Raw genomic sequence first — 19,114 nt, forward strand, 5'->3', positions numbered from 1 at the left:
CTAATGGAACAGAAGCAAAAGTAATGGACATCACTTCAGAGCCGAGGCAGTTAGAAGTGCATGTGCCTTCTCCAATTTTCTTCCCATCTGCCACTGGATGAAGAGCACTCCAAGGCGCCGAAGAGCGGCCAAATTGCAAAACAGAAGGAAATGGAGTTCCTGAATCATCGTGTGGAAGAAAGCTACCTGCTACCAGGAGCGTGCTCCCTGGGTTATGGCACGAGTGAGGAGCAGACTTTCTTCTTGCCAAGCCTCTGTGATACTGGGGTTTATTTATTATAGCAGCTAGTATTAGCCTAAGTAATAAATGAATCAAGAGAAAGGGAAAGTGTGGCTCAGTCAGGAAAAAGTGCTGAAAATGAACATATGTGCAAAGGCTGGCAATGTCTTTTTTCACACTAATACACAGACCCCGGGGCTAAGAAATTCCACAAGGACACCTGCAACGCTCTGTCGGGTGAGGGTGATAGGCAGTTTGATGTTACACACGCACACACACACACACGTACATATGCATGCATACAAGCATGCACGCGCACACGTCACTTTTGCATACATATTCCAGAATGCTAGAGCTGAAGATAGAAGTCACGGGCCTCTGAGGCCACGTAAGAGCTCATTTGTAGTTCAGGAAAGTGATGCAGAGTGGACACGGAGCGGTCCGGGTCCACAGAACTAAGGAATGGCAGCCTCCAGACCAGCACCCAGGTCTTCAGGTTCCCACGCTCTTCTTCTCAACCCTCTTCCCCATCCACTCTGCTTTATCCCAGCTTCTCCCGCAACAAAGCCTAATATCAGGATAACCCAGAAATGACTCAAAAGGGGGAATGATAAGTACAAATGGGTTTCGTGACTTGGCATCCACCACGTGACCAGCTAAAGGGCATTTTTCATTTTCATCTTAGTGGCTGACAAAGAACTAAATGAGCCTGTTAGCCAAACCCTTCTCCTTGCCTCCTTTTTTGTGTTGTTCTGTGTCCCCTTGAACTCTATACTGCAGCCATGCCAACCATCATTATTCCAGGATGACACCATATTCTGTTTTACCCCTCTTACCAAGCCCCCTCACCAGAAGATTCTTCCTTCAAGATCCTACTTAAATGTTACATTCTCTGTTTTTCCCGAAGCTTCCAGGCTGAGTTAGTGTTTCCTGTGGCACCTGTTCATGGCATTCTCAGACCACTCGTGACACGGAGCTGTAATTTTTATTCGTACCTTGGTGGTCCACATGCTTCATAGGCTCCTTCCCACCCCTTGGCTTTCTGGAAAGGACAATAGTACATATGTCACCCCTCTCCTTACCTGAGTTGTTCAGACCAGGAGTTCAGACAAAGCTATCGATCTACTGGCACCCCAGCCACCATGACACAGCCTGCAACAGAGGATTCTGCCTTTTGGGAATGGCCTTCTGGGGATGGGAGATGGGTCACATTCTCACCACTGAGAATTCACTCTCAGAGAAGAGCGATGTCCCAGTCAGTTGTGGGAATGGAGCTGTATGGTCATGCCATAGTGTCAGGGCTGGTGGCCATGCTCGGCCACATGTCAGACAAGCAGAGCAGAGGGAGCACCTTGGGAGGGAGAGGAAGGGGCCAGGTCTGAGGGGGAGACGGGAACAAGGATTGGGGAGACTATGCTGTTAGCGGGAGGGGGAGAGTGGGCTTGGTTCCTGAGGGCTTTCAGCCTCCTGTTGCCAGCTGTGCCTTCTGTCTTGGGTTCCACGAGAGCCCCCCTCCCTCCAGGCCTTTGCAGCGTTGCCCCCCTCCGCTTCTTGGGCTAGGTTAATGGGTTCTGTTTCTCGTAGCCAAAGAGCCTTGGTTAAGAGTTACCTCCCCCTCTGGACTGTGAGTTGCTTGCGGTTTTCCTTATATCCCCAGAATGTAGCTCAATGCATTGACGGTGTTCAAAATCCACTTGTTGCATGAACGATGAGTCAACGAATGAACGATGAGTCAACGAATGAACGAATGTGCCTATCGCTAATAAACACAGGGCCCTGTTTGCCTGGCTGGACTCCCGCCCCACCGTGCCTTTCTGATACAAAAGGCTCATGCCCTTAATCACCACAGCTCTGTTGCTTCTGTCCTCCAGCATCCCAACGTCCAGCTGTTGACAGGTGGCATTTCCCTGAAGTATTTTTTTTGCTTTAAAAATACTAGGTCTGGAACACTGGCATCGAGGGATTGCAGATGCAGACAGAGATACAAATAGGAGACAACACTTCCACCTAACGGCATCTGCTCCGGGAGAAACCCCAGCTGGCCCCCGGACCTTTTCCTGAAGAAACATGGAAGAAGCAAGCTGTATTTAGAGAGATATTAAGTAGAGCTTTTATTTTTTTTTTAAACCAACCCAACATTTCCACTGGCAACTGTCAACATAGCTTATGACATGAGCACTGTTTCTTTTTTAGTTTATTTTTTTCTTAAAAAAATGTGTTTAAAATTAAACAGGTGTTTTTTAATTTCTCTTTTTTCCCTTAAAAAATGTATTTATGTCAATGCGGAAAGCCTAAAGATCTGTGGGCAGTTTTGTGATGATTTCATACGTGTGTTTGTGTGTGCGCGCACGCACAAGCATGTGTGTTTTAAAGCCAGGTCCTTTCCAAATTTGTTGGGAAAAGGTCTGTAGGCCACAGCAATCTCTTTTTCTATAAACCCAGGCTCTGTGGGGTGATAGCAACTAAGATTCCTCTTTACTGGGGCAAGAAATAGCCCACAGGCTGGAAAAAGAGCTTCATGAGGTTTGAAAACAAGCAGGAATGTGGGAGGGATGAGAAATTCTAGTTCCTGTTTTGTGAAAATGCTTTCAAACGTGACCTGAGGGTCCAGGAGAGGTGGAAGGAGCCCCTGGTTTTCTTATCAACCTCTCAGTTGTTGCATTACCTCTAGAAATACAGTCAGACCTCTTCTGGAGTGGCACATTAGACAGAGAGGGGGTAGTGAAGCTGAAATTTCCCCAGAGCACTGACATTTTAAATATAATCTTTCCCCTTAAAGATCTCACGATGTGGACAGCTCTTCTCGGCCTCAGATTGGAAGCCAAAGATACTCAAGAAGCCATCTATGCCTTTGTCATCACCTACCATTCCTATTTCTGTCCCCTGTCTCCCATGGGGTGGGTCTTCCTGCAGAAGGATAAACGTATAGATACGGCCACAGCCAGACGGACAGAAGAAATTGGAAAGGGCAGGGGAGGGAACCATGACTTTTTGTTTTAAACTGGATTTGGACATAAGCATATAAAGCTCCTCCCGCCCCAGCCCCAGCCCCGTTCTTCAGAGCGCCACGTGGGTGTGCACACTCACTTCCACCCAAACGCCGTCCCTCTCCCACTGAGAAGAAAAGCGGGGGGGGGGGGAAGGGGGGTGGCTGACGGCGCTGGAGCCAAGAGACAGCTGTTACCCAGGGAGAGGGGGAGAGGGTGCGGCTGAGCATCCTCGCCTCTACCTGTCCCTGTCCGCTCCCACCGTGAGTTCCTTCACAGCACCTTCGTTACTGACTTCAGAAAGAAAAGACGAAACGAACAATGAGTGACACCTCATGGGAAAGCTAGCGCAGTAATGGCTACGGAAGGAGAACTGGAAAGCGGCCTGGGGCAGGGGTGTGTGTGGATAGGACTCACTTCCACCCTCGCCAGCTGCAGGATAGAGTGGGGACGTGCCGCACCGGCGGACAGCGGAAGCCCTGGCCCCAGGGAAGGAGAAGCAGCAAAGGAATAATCCAGAAGGCGGTGGAAGGGTCTGGCTTCTGCCGTGGGTCAGGGACACGGGTGGGAAGACGGGGTGGAGGTGGATTAGTTGCTGTTGTTGTTTTGTATTGAATTAAATATTTTGCAAAGTGGGAGTTGCCTCCACTCTGATTGGTTAAGACTCTGCCCTTTCAGTCCCACTGCGGGGGGCGGGGAGCCTAGGTCGGTGAGGTTCCTGGGGCTCCAGCCCTGACGCCGCCTCTGTGGGCTGCTCCCCCCGGCGAGGTCCCGGTGGCCAAGTGCCCTTCTCTTAGGAGAAGTCCGAGGCGTGCGCTGCGGTGCCCAGCCCCGCGGCTCAGAAGCCCCTGATGCAGCAGGAGGCCCCGCCCCGCGGCTCAGAAGCCCCTGGTGCAGCAGGAGGCCCCGCCCCGCGGCTCCGAAGCCCCTGGTGCAGCAGGAGGCCCCGCCCCGCGGCTCAGAAGCCCTTGATGTAGCAGTAGGCCTCCAGCGTGGCGAAGAGGATGTACAGGAGCCACAGGCTCACGAAGAGCCACGTGGTGGCCAGCTTGCAGCCGCGAGGGCCGCCCAGCTCCCCGCCCAGGTGCGGCCGCCGGCGGTACAGGAGCACGCTGATGCACACGAACGCGAAGATGGTGAAGAGGGTGACCGAGAAGGCCAGCGTGCCGGCGGACACGTAGAACTCCTGTCCCTGCAGGGCCCAGTAGATGGCGGCCACGGACCAGGCCAGGCCGATGCCCAGGAAGACGTTGATGGCGTTGCTGCCCGTGACGTTGCCGATGGAGGCATCCGAGTACATATCCTGGATGGCGGCGGCTTTGCTGGCGAACATGTCTGCAAAAGGGAGAGACGGTGGGCGCTGGAGGGAACCTGACACGCGGAGGACCCCCTCCCCCCCTTTTGGTGTGTCCGAAAGGGCAGCTGGTGCCCCAGGCCGAGCTCAGGAAGGAGACGCAAGGCTCTGCCACTAACAGGCTGCGTGGCCTTGGACAGGTCACCTCACTTCTCTGAGCTTCAGGTTCCTCAGCCGCTGGGGTCTGAATAAGGGCCTGCGGGTCCTGATATTTACGCAGTGGGTTTGCTGTTCCCTTTAGATGATTTTTTTCAGGAAGGGGAGTTGGCCCAGGGAACCTTGGCATCCTGGGAAGCTGCTGAGGGTAGATGCCTGATTGTAACCATCACGCGGGGTATTAGCTCACATAACAGTCATGGCACAACGCCCCCAGACTCGGCATTGTGTTAGGGGGTGGATTTATGGGGACAGAGGACACGCCAGGGAACCAGGAGGTACGGACTCAAGGAAGACAGGGCTCTGCCTCTGTAGTTAGTATTTGGGGCACAGGGCCCTGCAAGCTGTTTGACTTTAGATGTTGGCATGGATTGTAGGCATTGGAAGGACTGTCAGGGACGTCTAGCCACCCTTTGATTTCACAGGTAAGGAAAAGAAGGGTCAAGGATTCTACCCAAGACCACATGGGCAGTTAACAAGACATTTGGCCCTAAAGTCCTCGTGGAAGGGCCCTTTGCATATCATCACCCCAAAGATTTTAGGGCAAAGCCATGAAATCAGCACAGTGCATGACCGTGTAACCTTTCTCAAGCCCCTAATGCTGCCAGCTGCTCCCTGCACCAACTGCAAGGACTTGGAAGTGTCCCAAACTCCCTCCTTGTCCTGGCTCGCCTCCTTGTTGCCAATTTTCTCAGATCTCCCAGAGAAAACCTCTTGCCTTTTCTTGCCTCTGACCTTGCTTTTCCGCCTCTGATCCTCTGCAATTTCTTCCCACGTGTGTTCCTTTTCCCCTGTGATAGTTCTGCCCCTTCCCCTGATAGTTCCAGTCCCTTGAGGCCTGGAGACCCGAAATCACAGGGTATCGCCTCCACAAAGCCTTCCATGGATCATCTGTCTCATTTCCTACCCCCTGACACATTTCCGGTGAGAGCCAAGCCTCCGGCATCACTAATGGACAAATAATCCCACTGCTCTGTGCTGGGGTTTGGGGGCGAGGATTTCCTCGAGTGTCCTGTCACTTCAGTTACCCTCCAGAGGGATTTATTCTCTTAGTCCAGGAAGGGTTTCCCTGGGTCCAGCCAGCGGAGTCCTGTCTGATGGGATTCGGCCTAATCCTCTTGGCGGACGATGTTCTCTCTTCTTTGCTGTGGCTGCGGGGAGGCTCCCTGGCAGGAGTTCGGGTTCAGACGTCCCGGACACCCAGCTGAACTCAGTCGGGAGCCTGAGCTAACACAGCCCTTAGCCTGCTAACTGCTGCTTGTCATTCCAGCCCAGCTTATATTAGCCTCTTCTGCGAGCCATCCACGACCCAGCCCAGGTGCCCCTGCTCTATGCTTACACGGCACCTCTGCTCTCTTGTCGAATTTACGGAGATGATTTCAATTACAGGAGTTGAGTGCAGTTTCTGCCACCAGCTGCTGCGCTCCACTCCGAGCGGGGAGCGTGCCTGCCCGCCTCCCGTGACAGCCTCAGTAGCTAGTACGAGACTGCATCGGGCTCAGTACATATTTGTCTAAGGAATGAATAAATTCATGCCTGCTCCTGTTCGTCTTTGGGTGTTTATAAGAAAAGAGTAGGTAATTCATCATATGAAAGGACAAGAGCTCACTAAGCTTCCTCTCCTGTCCCGCCAGGAGACAGTTTGTACTCACAGGTGTCCTTCTAAGTGAGGAAGCCAAGAATGCTTGTGAACATTTCTACTGTGACATACTCAAGTGGGCTAATCTTTAGTCTCAGCAGAGGAAAGTGGGAGGAGAACAGTACCTGTAGTCTTTGAATGACACTGTCTGTGGCTTTCAGAGCGTGTGGGGGTTAAGAAAGTGGGCCACTCACATGGGCAGCTGACTTAGCTCTGTGGGCCTCAGTTCCTCATTTGTCACGTGGGGATAATGACGATCCCGATTACATAGGGCTTTGGTGAGCATTACAGAGGGAAAACGTGTAAAGTTTATCCACAGTGCCAGACACATCAAAAGTGTTCAAGAAATGTTAGTAATATTATCATTAACACCTTTGACTTTTGGGCTCCTTGGGGGCAGAGGCTCTGTTAAGCTCAGATCTGAGATAGTAAGGAAGATACTGAGGCAAAGTGGAGGGGTCACTTGGACCTGGTAATAACCTCTTTGCAAACCCAAGCACCCCTCACTCTTACCTGGCACAGAGGTGCCAAATGCCACAAAAACGACAGCCGTGACTGAGTCCTTGAGGCCAATGGTGCAGCCGAAGTGGGAGGCCAGGTCCCCGATTATGGCTGTAAGCATGCCAATGATCAGAATGGACACAACGAAGCAGGCCCAGCCATGGCAGTACTCTGTGGGGGGCACGCAGGCAAACAGCACCTTCCAGAAGACCGTCAGAAAGTGCATGACATAGTCAAAGCAGGATGGCAGCCTCTCCTCCCCTGACTCATCCTCATCCTCGTCCCCTGCTGCAGACAAGATAAAACAGGGCCAGGGAAGGGCAGTGAGGTCAGATCCCCATTCACGGAAAAGTCAAGTCAACCCACATGGCAAGCATTCTCAGCTGGCACGAGACTCCAGCTCTCTCCTGAGCAGAGGGGTGGGCCAGGGCATGGGCGCCGGAAAACAGTGGGGAAAGGGGAACTGAGTGGGGTGCCCCACTGGTCAATGTGAATGCAGGGCACCTGGGAGGGTGGGAGGGAGAAGACAGGGGAATAGGGAGAGAAGGGAGAAAGAGAGAGGACAGGGGGAGACCACAGGAGGTACAAGGCAATGAAGAAGGGAGGAGGGGGGAGCAGCCTGCCCTGGTTTGCCTGGGCGAAGAAAAGTGAAATCAGCTGAGTGTCTGCTCTCCCTGGACACCGGCGGAGTGCCTCCCTAATTTTCCTGACATGCCTGCTGCGATAACCTCGTGGTTCTGGTCGCTATCCGTCCCCAGAGGGGCGGCTGTCATTCCAGATCATATGGGCATACCAGAGAGCCAGCGCCATCCTCCCACCCTAACCCATGGGACAGAGCAGGGCTGGGCCCCATTGTCTTGGCAGGAAATGGGGGCCCGAGTTGCCCATTCAGCAGTCTGGGAGGAGAGGACATGCTGAGGCCGCTGGCAGCTTGTCCAGGGCAAACTCCATGATGTTTAACCTGATCAGTGGAAGCCGGGGTTTTACAGAGCCGGAGTTAGGACGCTTGAGCTCCCGTTGCAGCTTTGCCGGGAGGAGGATCTGTAAGCTGGGGTAAATCCCCTTTTATTTCTGAGCCTCAGTTCCCTTGTTTGAGAAAGGAGGGGGTTCGATGATGTGGCCTATAATCTGTTTATTGTCCCCTTAGGGGCAAAGTAAGGTCCTCAGATGAGGGTTTGGGGGGATCTGAGGCAGGCAACGTGAGCCGTGGGGCAGCAGCAGCCGAGGCCAGCCTCTCTTCCTGGTGGTACTTCTGCTCTGGCTCTGGGGCCTTGGGGATGTGACCCTGTGGGTTGCTATGACAACAAAGCCTCATAAAAACAGAAGAGGCCAGTGGAGCTGGGCAGTATGAGGTGGTCTCCGTGGTGCCAGAAGGCACTATGGGCGGTGGTGGAGAGACCTCGTCTGGGGCCCTGGCTGTGCTGTGGGCCACCACTGAGGGAGCCTGTCAGTGAATGGCCAAGGAGATGTCTGGAATCATCCAGGGTAGAGGTTTGTCAGTGCCGATGTGGAGAATTTACAAACTCTGGACCCCCACGTGTCTAATCAGAACAGTCCCCCAGTTTACAGAAAAGGAGGCCCAAAATAATGAGAGGAAGGAATGATGGAAACCAGAATTTAATGAGTTTAATGGCACTGGACTCCACCATTCTGCTTTGCTGAGAAAGGTCAAAATTGTTCCCTTCTTGAATGAGGAAATCAAGGTGGAGGGAGGGCAACTTGTCCCAGGTCACCCAGCAGAGGCAGGATTTGAAACTGGTGATAGTCACGCTCTTCTAGGGACCCCATGATTCTTCTCCAAAGTGACCTGGTACAACAGGCCAACTGCAAGGACTAGAGCTGGGACACAGAGGACTTCCCAGAAATTGGTAGCTGCTGATGGGGCTGTGTTCTCCCTTCTCTGGTGTTGCCTGCTTCTCTCAGCAAGGCCGGTGTCCATCTTGAGACCCTCTTACCTGCACTGACAGTGATGGCCTCCATGAACTGGTCCCTCCAGGAATGGGTCCCCACAACCATGGCCAGGTTTGTCTTCTTGATCAGTTTGTCCACCGTATTCTGTCAGGGAGATAAAAACTTGGAATCATGAGGTTAGAATGCTCAGAACTGTTGAGGAGTCTGGCACTTCAAGGGAATAAAAGATGTCTTGCTTTCCAGGCGTAGCCACATGGGTCTGGGAGTAATGGCCTTGGATGATATCTTCTGGGTCAGTCTATTTCCCTTTTCTTTGGTTGTGATGGTGAATATTGGAACTTAGAGCAATACAATAGAGCATAACAGTAATGATGCCAATAAGCCTTGCCCCAGAGTAGTAAATTTTAGAATCTCTGTTTTTAAAATACAGTTAAACACTAGTGATAAGACATACAGGGGCTTCATAGCCCATTTATTCCATTTGTTATGTTTCCTTCTAATATTCCTAGGCCCTAAATAGCCAGTACTATTCGTTCCATGTTACAAATGGGGAAACTGACACTGAGTGAGTAAGTGATTTGTTCGGTTTCAACTTCACATATTCAGTGGTGAAATTGGAACAACACTTCAACCTCCCACCGCATTACTCTATTAGTCAATTAGATCTCACTTATGGCCTGACCTTGAACTCAAAGGACTCTTCAATGATGACCTCTAGTTTGGGGTGTTCGCCCAGTACTGGCTTTCCCATTTCTGCTATCCTCTTGGCCTCCTCTTCCTCCACAGTCAGCTTCCTGTCTGTCACCTCTGCAACAAAACAGAATCAGACTAGCTTTAGCACATTCACCACTCCCTAGGAGTCTAGAGCTCAGAGCATTAGGCATGGGCAATGGGCACAAAGGAAACTCCTCTCAAGAGCAGGGACTTCAGGCACTTTTTAGTATCCCTTTCTACAATGTGCTGAACGTTTTATGACCATCAGACCATGAGAGGGTTCCCTGCAGTCCTGTGATAAGCATTCCTATTTCCATTTGATAACTGGGTGAGCAACCTGACCCAAAGACCTTCTAAGAAATAGCACCTAGTGAAGTCCCCAAGTCATCTGGTGAGATATTGGAGGGTTGGGAACAAAAGCGTCTAACAATTTTGAATTCTTGGGCCTGATTGTTCAACTGCTTGACATCAAAGTTTGTGGAGGTCAGAACCACATGTTAATCCAAAGGGTATATTTCTTGGTTCCTGTTAACATCTGTTTCCAACACCGCTGGGACTGTGCCCTTTACAGAGGAAAAAGGAGGAATATCTACACCCCACACAAGTGAACGTTAGCCTCACAGCGAGAGACTTGGAAGATTTCCTGAAAGGTTTCCTGATTTTCCAATGAAAGATCCCTAGGAGTTCTGTAGGAACCAGGCACATTTCTTCTGGAACAGATATACTCTTTCAATCAAAACCAAAATGAAGCTCTTCCTTTACTTTTTTTTGAGGCATTCCCTGTGTCCCTCAGCATCTTGGCTCATTTACCAGAGGTCCCTTCTCATGTTGAATGGTGGGAAACTTTTTCCACTTCAGCTGGTGAGTCCATTTTAAGACCACTTCACCACGAAGGCATGTTTTCTGGATTAGAGTGAAATAGAGATTGAATCTTTTTATTCCCCTTTGATTAGAAAATTGCTCTTGGCAGCCTGTTTCTTTCAGAGATCATTTAAACATCTTTTCTTCCAAGTCCACATTCTTACATGCAATTAATTCTTTTATTCAGTTCCTTAATTGCTTTCAATCCACACAGTGAACGTCCTATGGGAATCCTTTAGTCCTTGGATAATCTCAAGGACAAACTGGGTCAGAGGCCAAGGAGGTCTTCTTTTCTGTCTAACTTGGGAACCAGTGAAGCGTAGGGATGGGTGAGACTCGAGCTCTTGAAGTTGCAAGGAAAGGAATTCACTGGAAAGACGATAAGCCAAGAGTCTAAGTTACCAGAGATGCTGTTTTATATAAGGATTTTCTTAGTTGTCCTGAATGAAGATGGTAAGAAAGTATGTGGAGGATTCCTTAGCTGGCTGTTTCATTCAGTGCTTCTGGCACCAAACACAGAAGGCAATCCCAAAATGTTTGGGAGCTGTCCGTGGTGCTGTCCTCCCGCTAGTGTTGGTGACGGCTTTCAGAAGAAATTATTTCTCAAGGATCAATGTCCTGTCTATTTCTAAGTAAGCAGACACCCTCTAGCAGCCTAACTTTATTTAATCCATTGATTCTGAGTCTTTTATTCTTTAATTATTAAGGTAAATCTGGGTACACCTAGGGTTCTGGCTATGATGTCAGTGATCCTAGAAGCCAGACTGCAAGCCACTCTGAGAAAAAGCCTTCAGAAAAAGACTTATAGATTCCTTAAAAGCAAGGTTACTTTTTCCCTCTACTTGTAGGTTTTGCACAATATCACAATGGCTATCCTAGCAGTGACAGTATTATCCTACTCCTCCCTTCCTGATGCCCCCATGTCATACTTTACATGTGCCACAAGAACTTTATACCAATATAATGAGCTCTCCAGTGACATATAAATGTACCTGCCTAACCCCTTGTCTAGCTATCAGTCTGGCACTATATCCATCTGGCAGGATATTGATCTGCCTACTGACCTGTCCACCCCTGTGGTGACAGTCGGTTTTTCCATCTAGCTTTTTGGAAAAATCTCTTTGACAAATACCAGTCCTCTATCTTTGGATCTCCCACAGCCCCACAGAGGTACTCCATATATATTGGTTAAGTGATCACAGGCCTTTAAATCAACTCTGATTCAGTGTCTTGGTTTGGTAGTAATTCCTGCCTTTTTCTATTTTTGTAATGATCATTCCTTTACATTGAAATTAATTCCTTGAGAGAGTGAAAAGTCTCAAGTCTAAAAGACCATGATTGTGATAGCTTGTTTATGTAACTCCTCAGAATTTCAAGTGAAGAGAATAAATGATAGGTGATTTTTATATTTGGACTGACTGAACAAACTCTCGGAGCTCAGAAAAGGGGGAGGGTGGGGAGAGAGAGAGAAAGAGAGAGAATATGAATAGGATGAAAGATCAAGCAAATATTGGAGGAACAAAGAGCTTGCCAGGCCAGACAAGAATAGATTGCTGTAATGCTCTGCAGGTAACCTCAGAAAGAAATGGGACAATGCAGCTGGTGCTCTCACTCCCGGGTCCCTGAACTTGGTAGTGTATCTCAGAATGAACATAGTTACTCTCCGTCTTTCACCACCAGGCATTGTTAATCATGTTTGCCTGTCCACCCAGGAAAATTCAAACAAGAATTTGAGATTTCCAGTGAATTTTAAGTCCAACCATGGGTTCCTAAATGAAAAGTTTACAGGCTGAAAGATCTAGAAAATGATACCTTCTTTTCCTATTTTAGCTTCTATTGGTATTTTTGCACGTATGTTAAAAGTACGAGAAAGCCTAAATTAAATCACAATCTTTGTTGTGTGTATATGTGTGTGGTTGGTGGTGGGGGTGGGTAGAAGCAAGATTGGAACAAAGAAGCCCAAATACCTTCTCAGGCAAGAAGGTAAGTGAAGTTGAGAAGGAATTCCCAATGCTATGTCATCAATACCCTGGGAGAATAGTGGAATAAACGGGGCCAGAGGTAGTTCTTATCCTGTTGGCATAAAGAGGAAACAAATGGCCAAGGAAGCTGGAGTCATTTTTTTTTCAGAAAGAAAAAATGTAGGTGGTTACCTATTTTTATTGCTGTTATTGTTTAAAGGCTTCAAGGAGGTCAATGTCCTTAATATATATATTGCCCCTTCTCAAAACCAGGGTGCAGCCTATATGTAATTTTGAATACCAGTGAATTCTGTAAGATGTTTTGTCTCTTGAATGCTCTTAAATTTTTTTTATATGTTCGAAGAGCTGACGAATTTAAAGTGTTATTTTAACTTATATTGAGACATCTTGTATAGCTCACTCTGCCTGCACCAAGAGTTAGGGTATTGCTGATATGCTGGAAATGCTTTCCTCTCTGCTCACAAAGTGGGATGTTGTCTATGATCTCATTCCACTGATGCAAGCATACATTCAGAGAAGGCGTACATCCTACAACAGAACCTAGATTCTGCATGAGAATATGTCCAAAATAAATTCTCCAAAATTTCTATTTTCAGCCAGATAATTGTCCCCACCACCCATAATATCCTAATCCTTCTTCGTGTTCATGGCACATGTGACTTCAAGGGTCAATGACAAATGAACCAAAGTTCTAGCAATTTAGGTCTCGGCTGTAATGAGATGGAAGATCTCCAGGATCAGTAAAATTCCAGATTCTTTCAAAATTGCTTTTCATGTTCTCACAGCAGCTCCTGATTATTTTCCCCTGGTTCCCTCAAGATGAACATATTTTCTTTCAAATCCCATCAGGATCCCATTAGGAGATTCAGCTCTGACTCTCACCCTCTCTTGCCCTACCTACAACATGAGATGACAGTTGAATTAAGACTCAAGAGAAGTCTATGAACCACTGTCTGTTTGGTAAGTTTCAACTCTCTTCCTGGTCCAAGAGAGGACAGGCTCTGCCTTCACCCACATCCGCTGACAGTAGTGATGCTCAAAGAATTGTCTACTTCCTCACAATTACTTCAAGTGGGGAAATAAACCTCTCAGTCCTTAGAAGAACTTGTCAGGTTAGCTTGAGCCCGCAGTTCCTATTAAATAAACCAAAGGACATTGATCTTAAACTAAATAATGGCACTGGCGAGAAGTAGAAAAGAGGGGGCAAGACACCTCTTACCTGGAGACAACAGGAGCGCTGTTTGCAAATGGATACCAGACAAGGGGAAGAAAGAAAAGGAAAGAGCATTAAGGTCCCATCTTGAAAGTATCCCGAGGCTTTGTGGCTGCAGTAGGATAAGGAAAGCAGTGAGCTGAGAGGGTGAGAGCTCTGCAGCCACATGCAAGAGGCAGCATTTGGAGCATGCGCAGCGCAGCAAGAGGTATAAGCCACTGGAGGGACTGCTGAGCACCGCAGCCCTGCAGCCGGACTTTCCCCACACCCTTCCTACAGCTCTGGGGGCTAGGGGAAAAGGAATGAGGGTGGGGAATCCATGTGAGTGGAGCAGAGACAGAGTTGGTCATTCGTGATCTTCTAAGAAATCAGGTTATTGTATCCATTCTGTAAAGGAAGGAGGATCCAGTGACCATGAAAACTGTATAATGTAGCTGGCTTATCAGTGAGGAATATGACGCTGGGTCTTGAATAGGAGTTCAGGATCCTGAGCAGTGGCCTACACGAATAGAACGGTCCTGTGTCTTCAATCCCTAACCTTATAACCAGATCGCGCTTAGCTTCCCAGTGCCCAGAACACTTTCTTGGCACAAATAGCTTCCTGGCTAACACGTTGGCCAGAACTTTGAGTTCCCCTCAAAGAAGGACCTCATGACAAGGTTAATTTCTGCAAAATGTTTTCTTTGAATGGTTTATCTGTTTATAGATACAGCCTGGAGGTTCGGGGAATACCCCTTTGTACTACCTGTGCTGAGCAAGTCCCTCCAACTAGTAGGTGTTCAGCAGAGATTTCGTTTTTTGCCTCCTATGTTGGCAATTGTATTTTGTAGAGATCCTGTGGTGCTGTGTCTCTGGATGGTGGTGTTTTTGTTCCAGAAAGGACAGGCTAAATAGGGCCCAGGTATTCTGGACCAGAGAAACGGTCATACAGAAAGCTTTTTGTAGATGGGAGGTGACAAATAATCAGGGTGGACTGGGAAGCTGAGTTAGACATACTTAACACGGGGCATCCTTAGCCCCCGATCTGTACTTATGCTAAAAAATTCTTGTGACATACCACATTTTCCTCTCAATGGTGTCTCAGCACAGCCCTGTACTCCCTGGCTCTTGTCAAATAAAAGTCTGGGAACATCCCACCACATACTCCTGGTACAGCTGGTGACTGACGGTGCTGAGGAAGGACTGGGGGTGGGGTCTGTGAATTGTTTCTTCTGAAAATCTCTAGGAATGCAACTCGGGCCAGTGATCCATCATCTCAGAGTCACAACCACTGAAGACACGTGTGGATTGAGAATTTTTATGGCATATAAGCAGAGCAAACAGCAGTTGACTTTTTCTGGTTTCTCCCATATGGAATTCCAAGGGGTAATTGAGTGAATCTCCTTGCCACATGGAGATAGATAGATAGGTAGATAGATAGATAGATAGATAGATAGACAGACAGGAAGAGAACGTGTTCATTCTGCTCCTTCTATGGATCTGCGGGAAAGCAGAGCCCTTCCTGGCCCCCAAGCTAGAGGGGAAACCAGAAACCCAAACACATCAGTGAACCCAGCTAGGCCAGACAAGGGGTAGCTCTTCCAAAAAGGTCCCTGCTGCCCTGGTTTTCACTCAGAAGTCCCTCCCAACCCCAGGATCATCTCTATCACAATGGGAGGGCTTGCAGTCAGCTGGAATTGTATCATTCTCTGGTCATTGTCTACATGAATTTGAGACTTTCCTCTTAGCAGTTATAGATGGGTCAGCGAGATCCAGATAGGCCAATTCTGAGTGACATAATACCTCCAGGGTGTTTTTCCTGCTGCTGCTGATGAGAGAATCTGCAGCTGAACTTTCCCCTGTATTGATCCCCAGGGTCAGGTGAGCATCATTTATCCCTGCTCAGACACCCCAGGGACATGCAGGAAATAGCATAGCTCTGTGAGTAATTGGAAGCATCTGGGAGCTTGTCAGGGCGAGCCCATTGATGTGGTAAGAGGGGGCACAGACAGGCCCTATGACTGGGGGAGAGTGCTTTCCTTTCCACGTGAGGCTCCCAGCATCCAGGCCCAACAGCCTTGACCATGATGCTCGGCGCTGCCCTCAGATGTCTACTTTCGGACGCCGGCACTTACTCTACACCAGGGCAACCATGTTTCCTATTCATCCTCCCTTTTCCCTCCTCTAGCTTATCCGCAGCGTTTAATCTCACCTCTAAAGTCTGTTTTGTTTGCCAAGAATAGATTCTGCTATTTCAAATACAGTCTTTTTTTTTTTTTTTTTTGGGTAACGCAATTGTCATTTGACCATGCAAAGTCTATGCTGCTCTGAATGCCTAAGACTCTCCCATGCAGCAGTGATAATGAAAAGCTTTCTCTGTACTGCTTCTCCCTCTGAGAACAGCAGGGAATTCTGAAAATCAGGCTGGGTTTTCATTTGATTCTGAGTCTCGACAATCCAGTTGTATGACCTTTCACCTTATGGTCTAATGCCAAAATATGAGAAGATGTGAAGAAACTGAAAATAGACAATAGACCAGGAGGTCAGAAAATGCACATATTTCCTATGGGGACCTTCCATCTTGGTATCTTGGTCACTGGGAAGACCTGGAGGATTCTTGCCTTCTCACCTACTCACTCCCCAGGACTAGGCTCCACTAGGACTTTGCTGACGTCTCCTTGGACAAAGAGTCCAGGGCAAAAAAAAAAGGGGGGGGAGGTCCTCAAATGGGGAATAGCCAAAGGCATTTGCATTTGGCCAAGTCTCTTGAAGGGCACAAGGTGTATCTTAGGTCACTCCCTGTCCTGCTGTTGATCAGGGTTTATTGGGGAGACAGAAAAGAAAAGAGAGGCCTCTTTACTGGTGGAATAAAGTCATGGATGGACTTTTAACCCATTCTTCTTGTCTGGAGCCACCACCTTCTTTCCAGCTACCCTGAATGATCTTTTGTGCTGGTTTCATTTGCTATGAGACGATGGAAATTGATAAAGATAGTTTACGATGGCCTTAGGTGTCTGCGGCAACCGACCGATCACGAAGAGGTAGGTGGATTAAATGCACAAGGGAGGTGGGAATGAAGGAGGGCAGGTGTTGAGGCAACTTCTGAGAATATTCTCAGTGGTAGTAACTGCAGCATTGGCAGAAACACAATCTAAACAATGGAACTAGAGATTTCCCCCCCGCACTCCGGCAGTCAGGCTCATGGCGACATCCTATCAGGTGGCAAGGAGAAGATGAGTAATGGAAGATGGAGAGGGCTTTTGCTTCTAGAACACTGGGCATGTCCAGACCTGGGTGGACACAGAACTGGTCAGATCTGCAGAGAGAGTCCCCAGAAGACAGTAAGAACTGATCAATCATACCTGTCGATAAGCCTTTAGGAGTATAGTTGCTGAATCTCTTAGATCTGTCCTTGAATGAAAGGCTTTTTGCTGCTCTTTGTCATGTGAATGTGAAATAGTTGTAGAGAATAATCACCCTTTTTTGACAAACAATTGGGTCTCACTGTTCCATCCTCCATGAGGCTCCCAGAAGCATATCTCTCCTGAAGGGGAGTGTGAATGTCCTCTTGGTATTTCCCAAGAGCACCCTTTTCCATTCCCACATATATTCCTCCAACACTGTTGTAGTGGTTTCCAATCATTTTTCTTCAAGGGAAGAAATCTTTCCTTACATCTTCCTTGGTTGCAACATAATCAGTCCCTTAGGAATGGAACCCTAGCAGGTATTCCAAGATGCATGTCTTGAGGAAGGGAGGAGATGAGGCCACTCCTCTGGTGTGGGAAGAGGGTTATCTTGGGATCTGGGTGATACACCTATTTGCAGATGTCAAGCAAAGGCAGGCTTCTGTGAACTGTGTTGTTTCTCAGGGATCAACACCAACTACACCATTTAGAGGCCCTTCTCCTATTGGAAAACGCATAAGTCAATACTCTGGGCCTTCCCAATGTCAGTCCTTTTCCAGGGCTCTCTGGCTGGGGAGATGCCCATACCTGGAATTATTTGCTTCTTTTTGCAGATTCCCAATTTTCTGCTTTAGGGATTGCATGGTCCTAAAGCAGCCTGAACAAAGTTCTTTATCTTGGGCTAGGAATAAAGGTAGAATGAGATGGGCTGGGTGTCAAGGAGAGGAAGAATACTTCAGGACTCCAGGTCATATGACAACCTCAGAAGCCAGCTCTGTCTCAGAGAGGCCTCAGAAGCTGCGGCCTCTGACATTTGGTATACCTTTTCATACCATGGTCTCCCCAACTGTGAAATAGTCAGATAAAACACTTACCTCCATGAAGGGCAGAGGGGACCATGAACCACTCTGCAAGCGAATAACCTGCCAAGCACTCAAGGAAGGTTGGGGAATGCAGCAGAAAACTGTATAAGCATCATTGCAGCATGGGCCCCAGCCCCCATCCCAGACCCTTCCCCCATTCAATCCAGGCTCGATGGTGAGGGGTGGGAGGGGAAGAAGGCAGGGAAGGGGCACAGACATGCATGGCATCACATTCCTTTCGTTTTCTTCTCCTCCCCACCCACCAAGGAGTTTCCACATTTGCAGGTTCCATGTACATGTGGGGGCTGCGGGGGAGAGTGCAGGGGACGGTGGTGATCGGATCATTGGAGCACAAGGTAGAAGGAAGTTACTCAGTAGGGTAATGAGGAGTTGAGGCTGCAACGCTGTCCGGAAGGTGGGAGAGGAGGACTGGGGAATCAGCTAAGGCTAAGGAGGCAGAGATGACACCGAAACAGGGTGAGAGCGAGAATACAGGAGGGAAAAGAATAAAAAAGTCCGTCGGTCAAAAAGAGGAAAAAGGAAAAGGGAAGAAAATGGGGGGAGAAAAAACAGGGTTGCTTTTGGTTGCTGGTGCTTTTCAGTTTAATTTTTTTTTCTTTCTTTTTGTTGTTGTTGTTTTATTTTGTTTGTTTTTTTAAAGAATCTCACACCTGATATTCCACGTTCCATCCATTTCGGTTCACCAAGGACAATGAAGAAATTCTCTTGCCTTTCGTATTCCTCCTCATCTACTATTTTAACCCTTATGGTTTTCCTGTAGGGACGACAAGAGAGAGAGTGTGTCGACTGGGTCGGTAGATCGGTTGGTCATTCGGAGCACAGCCTTTAAAATCATTCCCCATCACTCCTGGCGCATGCAGCCCGGTCCCGCCGTGGTGGCATTTGACAGGACTATGGTGGATTGTATTTTTCTCATATAAAAAACGGTCTCAGCTTTTCTTGTCTCCTTGGTCATAGCTTCCTTATGGGTGTGAAGGAAAGGGAGCCAGGAGGCAAGGAAAAGTGGGCAAAGGAAGGGTTCCAGGAGGACAGGAGGGAAAGGGGAAGGACATGGGGTTTCTGGTGGGGAAGAGTCAGTTTAGATCCGGCCGATGGTTAGTAGGAAGTGAGTTGGGCAGCACATTCCATTGGGTGTCACATGGTAACTGGCATTTCTTCGGGAAGCGGGGTCTTTCTCCAACAGGAAATATGCCAATAATACCTAGCTCGGGGCTTGTTTCCCTTCCTGTGTCTGCACTCACTTCTTTTGTGAGCCTCATAAAGAAAACTTTAAAAGCAAAGTATTTATGAGCAAGGGAAATGAGAGAGA

General features: G+C 48.4%; 1 protein-coding gene across 3 annotated transcripts in view; it reads right to left on the bottom strand.

The window, feature by feature from the left end:
• Positions 1-2,318: 2,318 nt before the first annotated feature.
• The window catches only part of SLC8A3 (solute carrier family 8 member A3), a 135,673-nt gene continuing 118,877 nt past the window's right edge, over positions 2,319-19,114 (bottom strand). The window contains exons 3-7 of one of the 3 annotated variants that reach the window (XM_034642889.1): positions 18,456-18,559; positions 9,451-9,575; positions 8,813-8,912; positions 6,870-7,142; positions 2,319-4,542 (exon numbers count right to left, since the gene is read on the bottom strand). In XM_034642889.1, coding sequence (XP_034498780.1) covers positions 4,166-4,542; positions 6,870-7,142; positions 8,813-8,912; positions 9,451-9,575; positions 18,456-18,559 — 979 coding nt within the window. In that variant the 3' untranslated portion in view covers positions 2,319-4,165. Of the gene's footprint in view, positions 4,543-6,869; positions 7,146-8,812; positions 8,913-9,450; positions 9,576-13,544; positions 13,563-18,455; positions 18,560-19,114 lie in introns of all 3 variants that reach the window. The other 2 variants (XM_002917034.3, XM_011222069.3) reach the window with 2 other exon arrangements.

Source organism: Ailuropoda melanoleuca, chromosome 14 (genome assembly GCF_002007445.2).
Source record: "Ailuropoda melanoleuca isolate Jingjing chromosome 14, ASM200744v2, whole genome shotgun sequence".
Classification (NCBI taxonomy): Eukaryota; Metazoa; Chordata; class Mammalia; order Carnivora; family Ursidae; genus Ailuropoda; species Ailuropoda melanoleuca.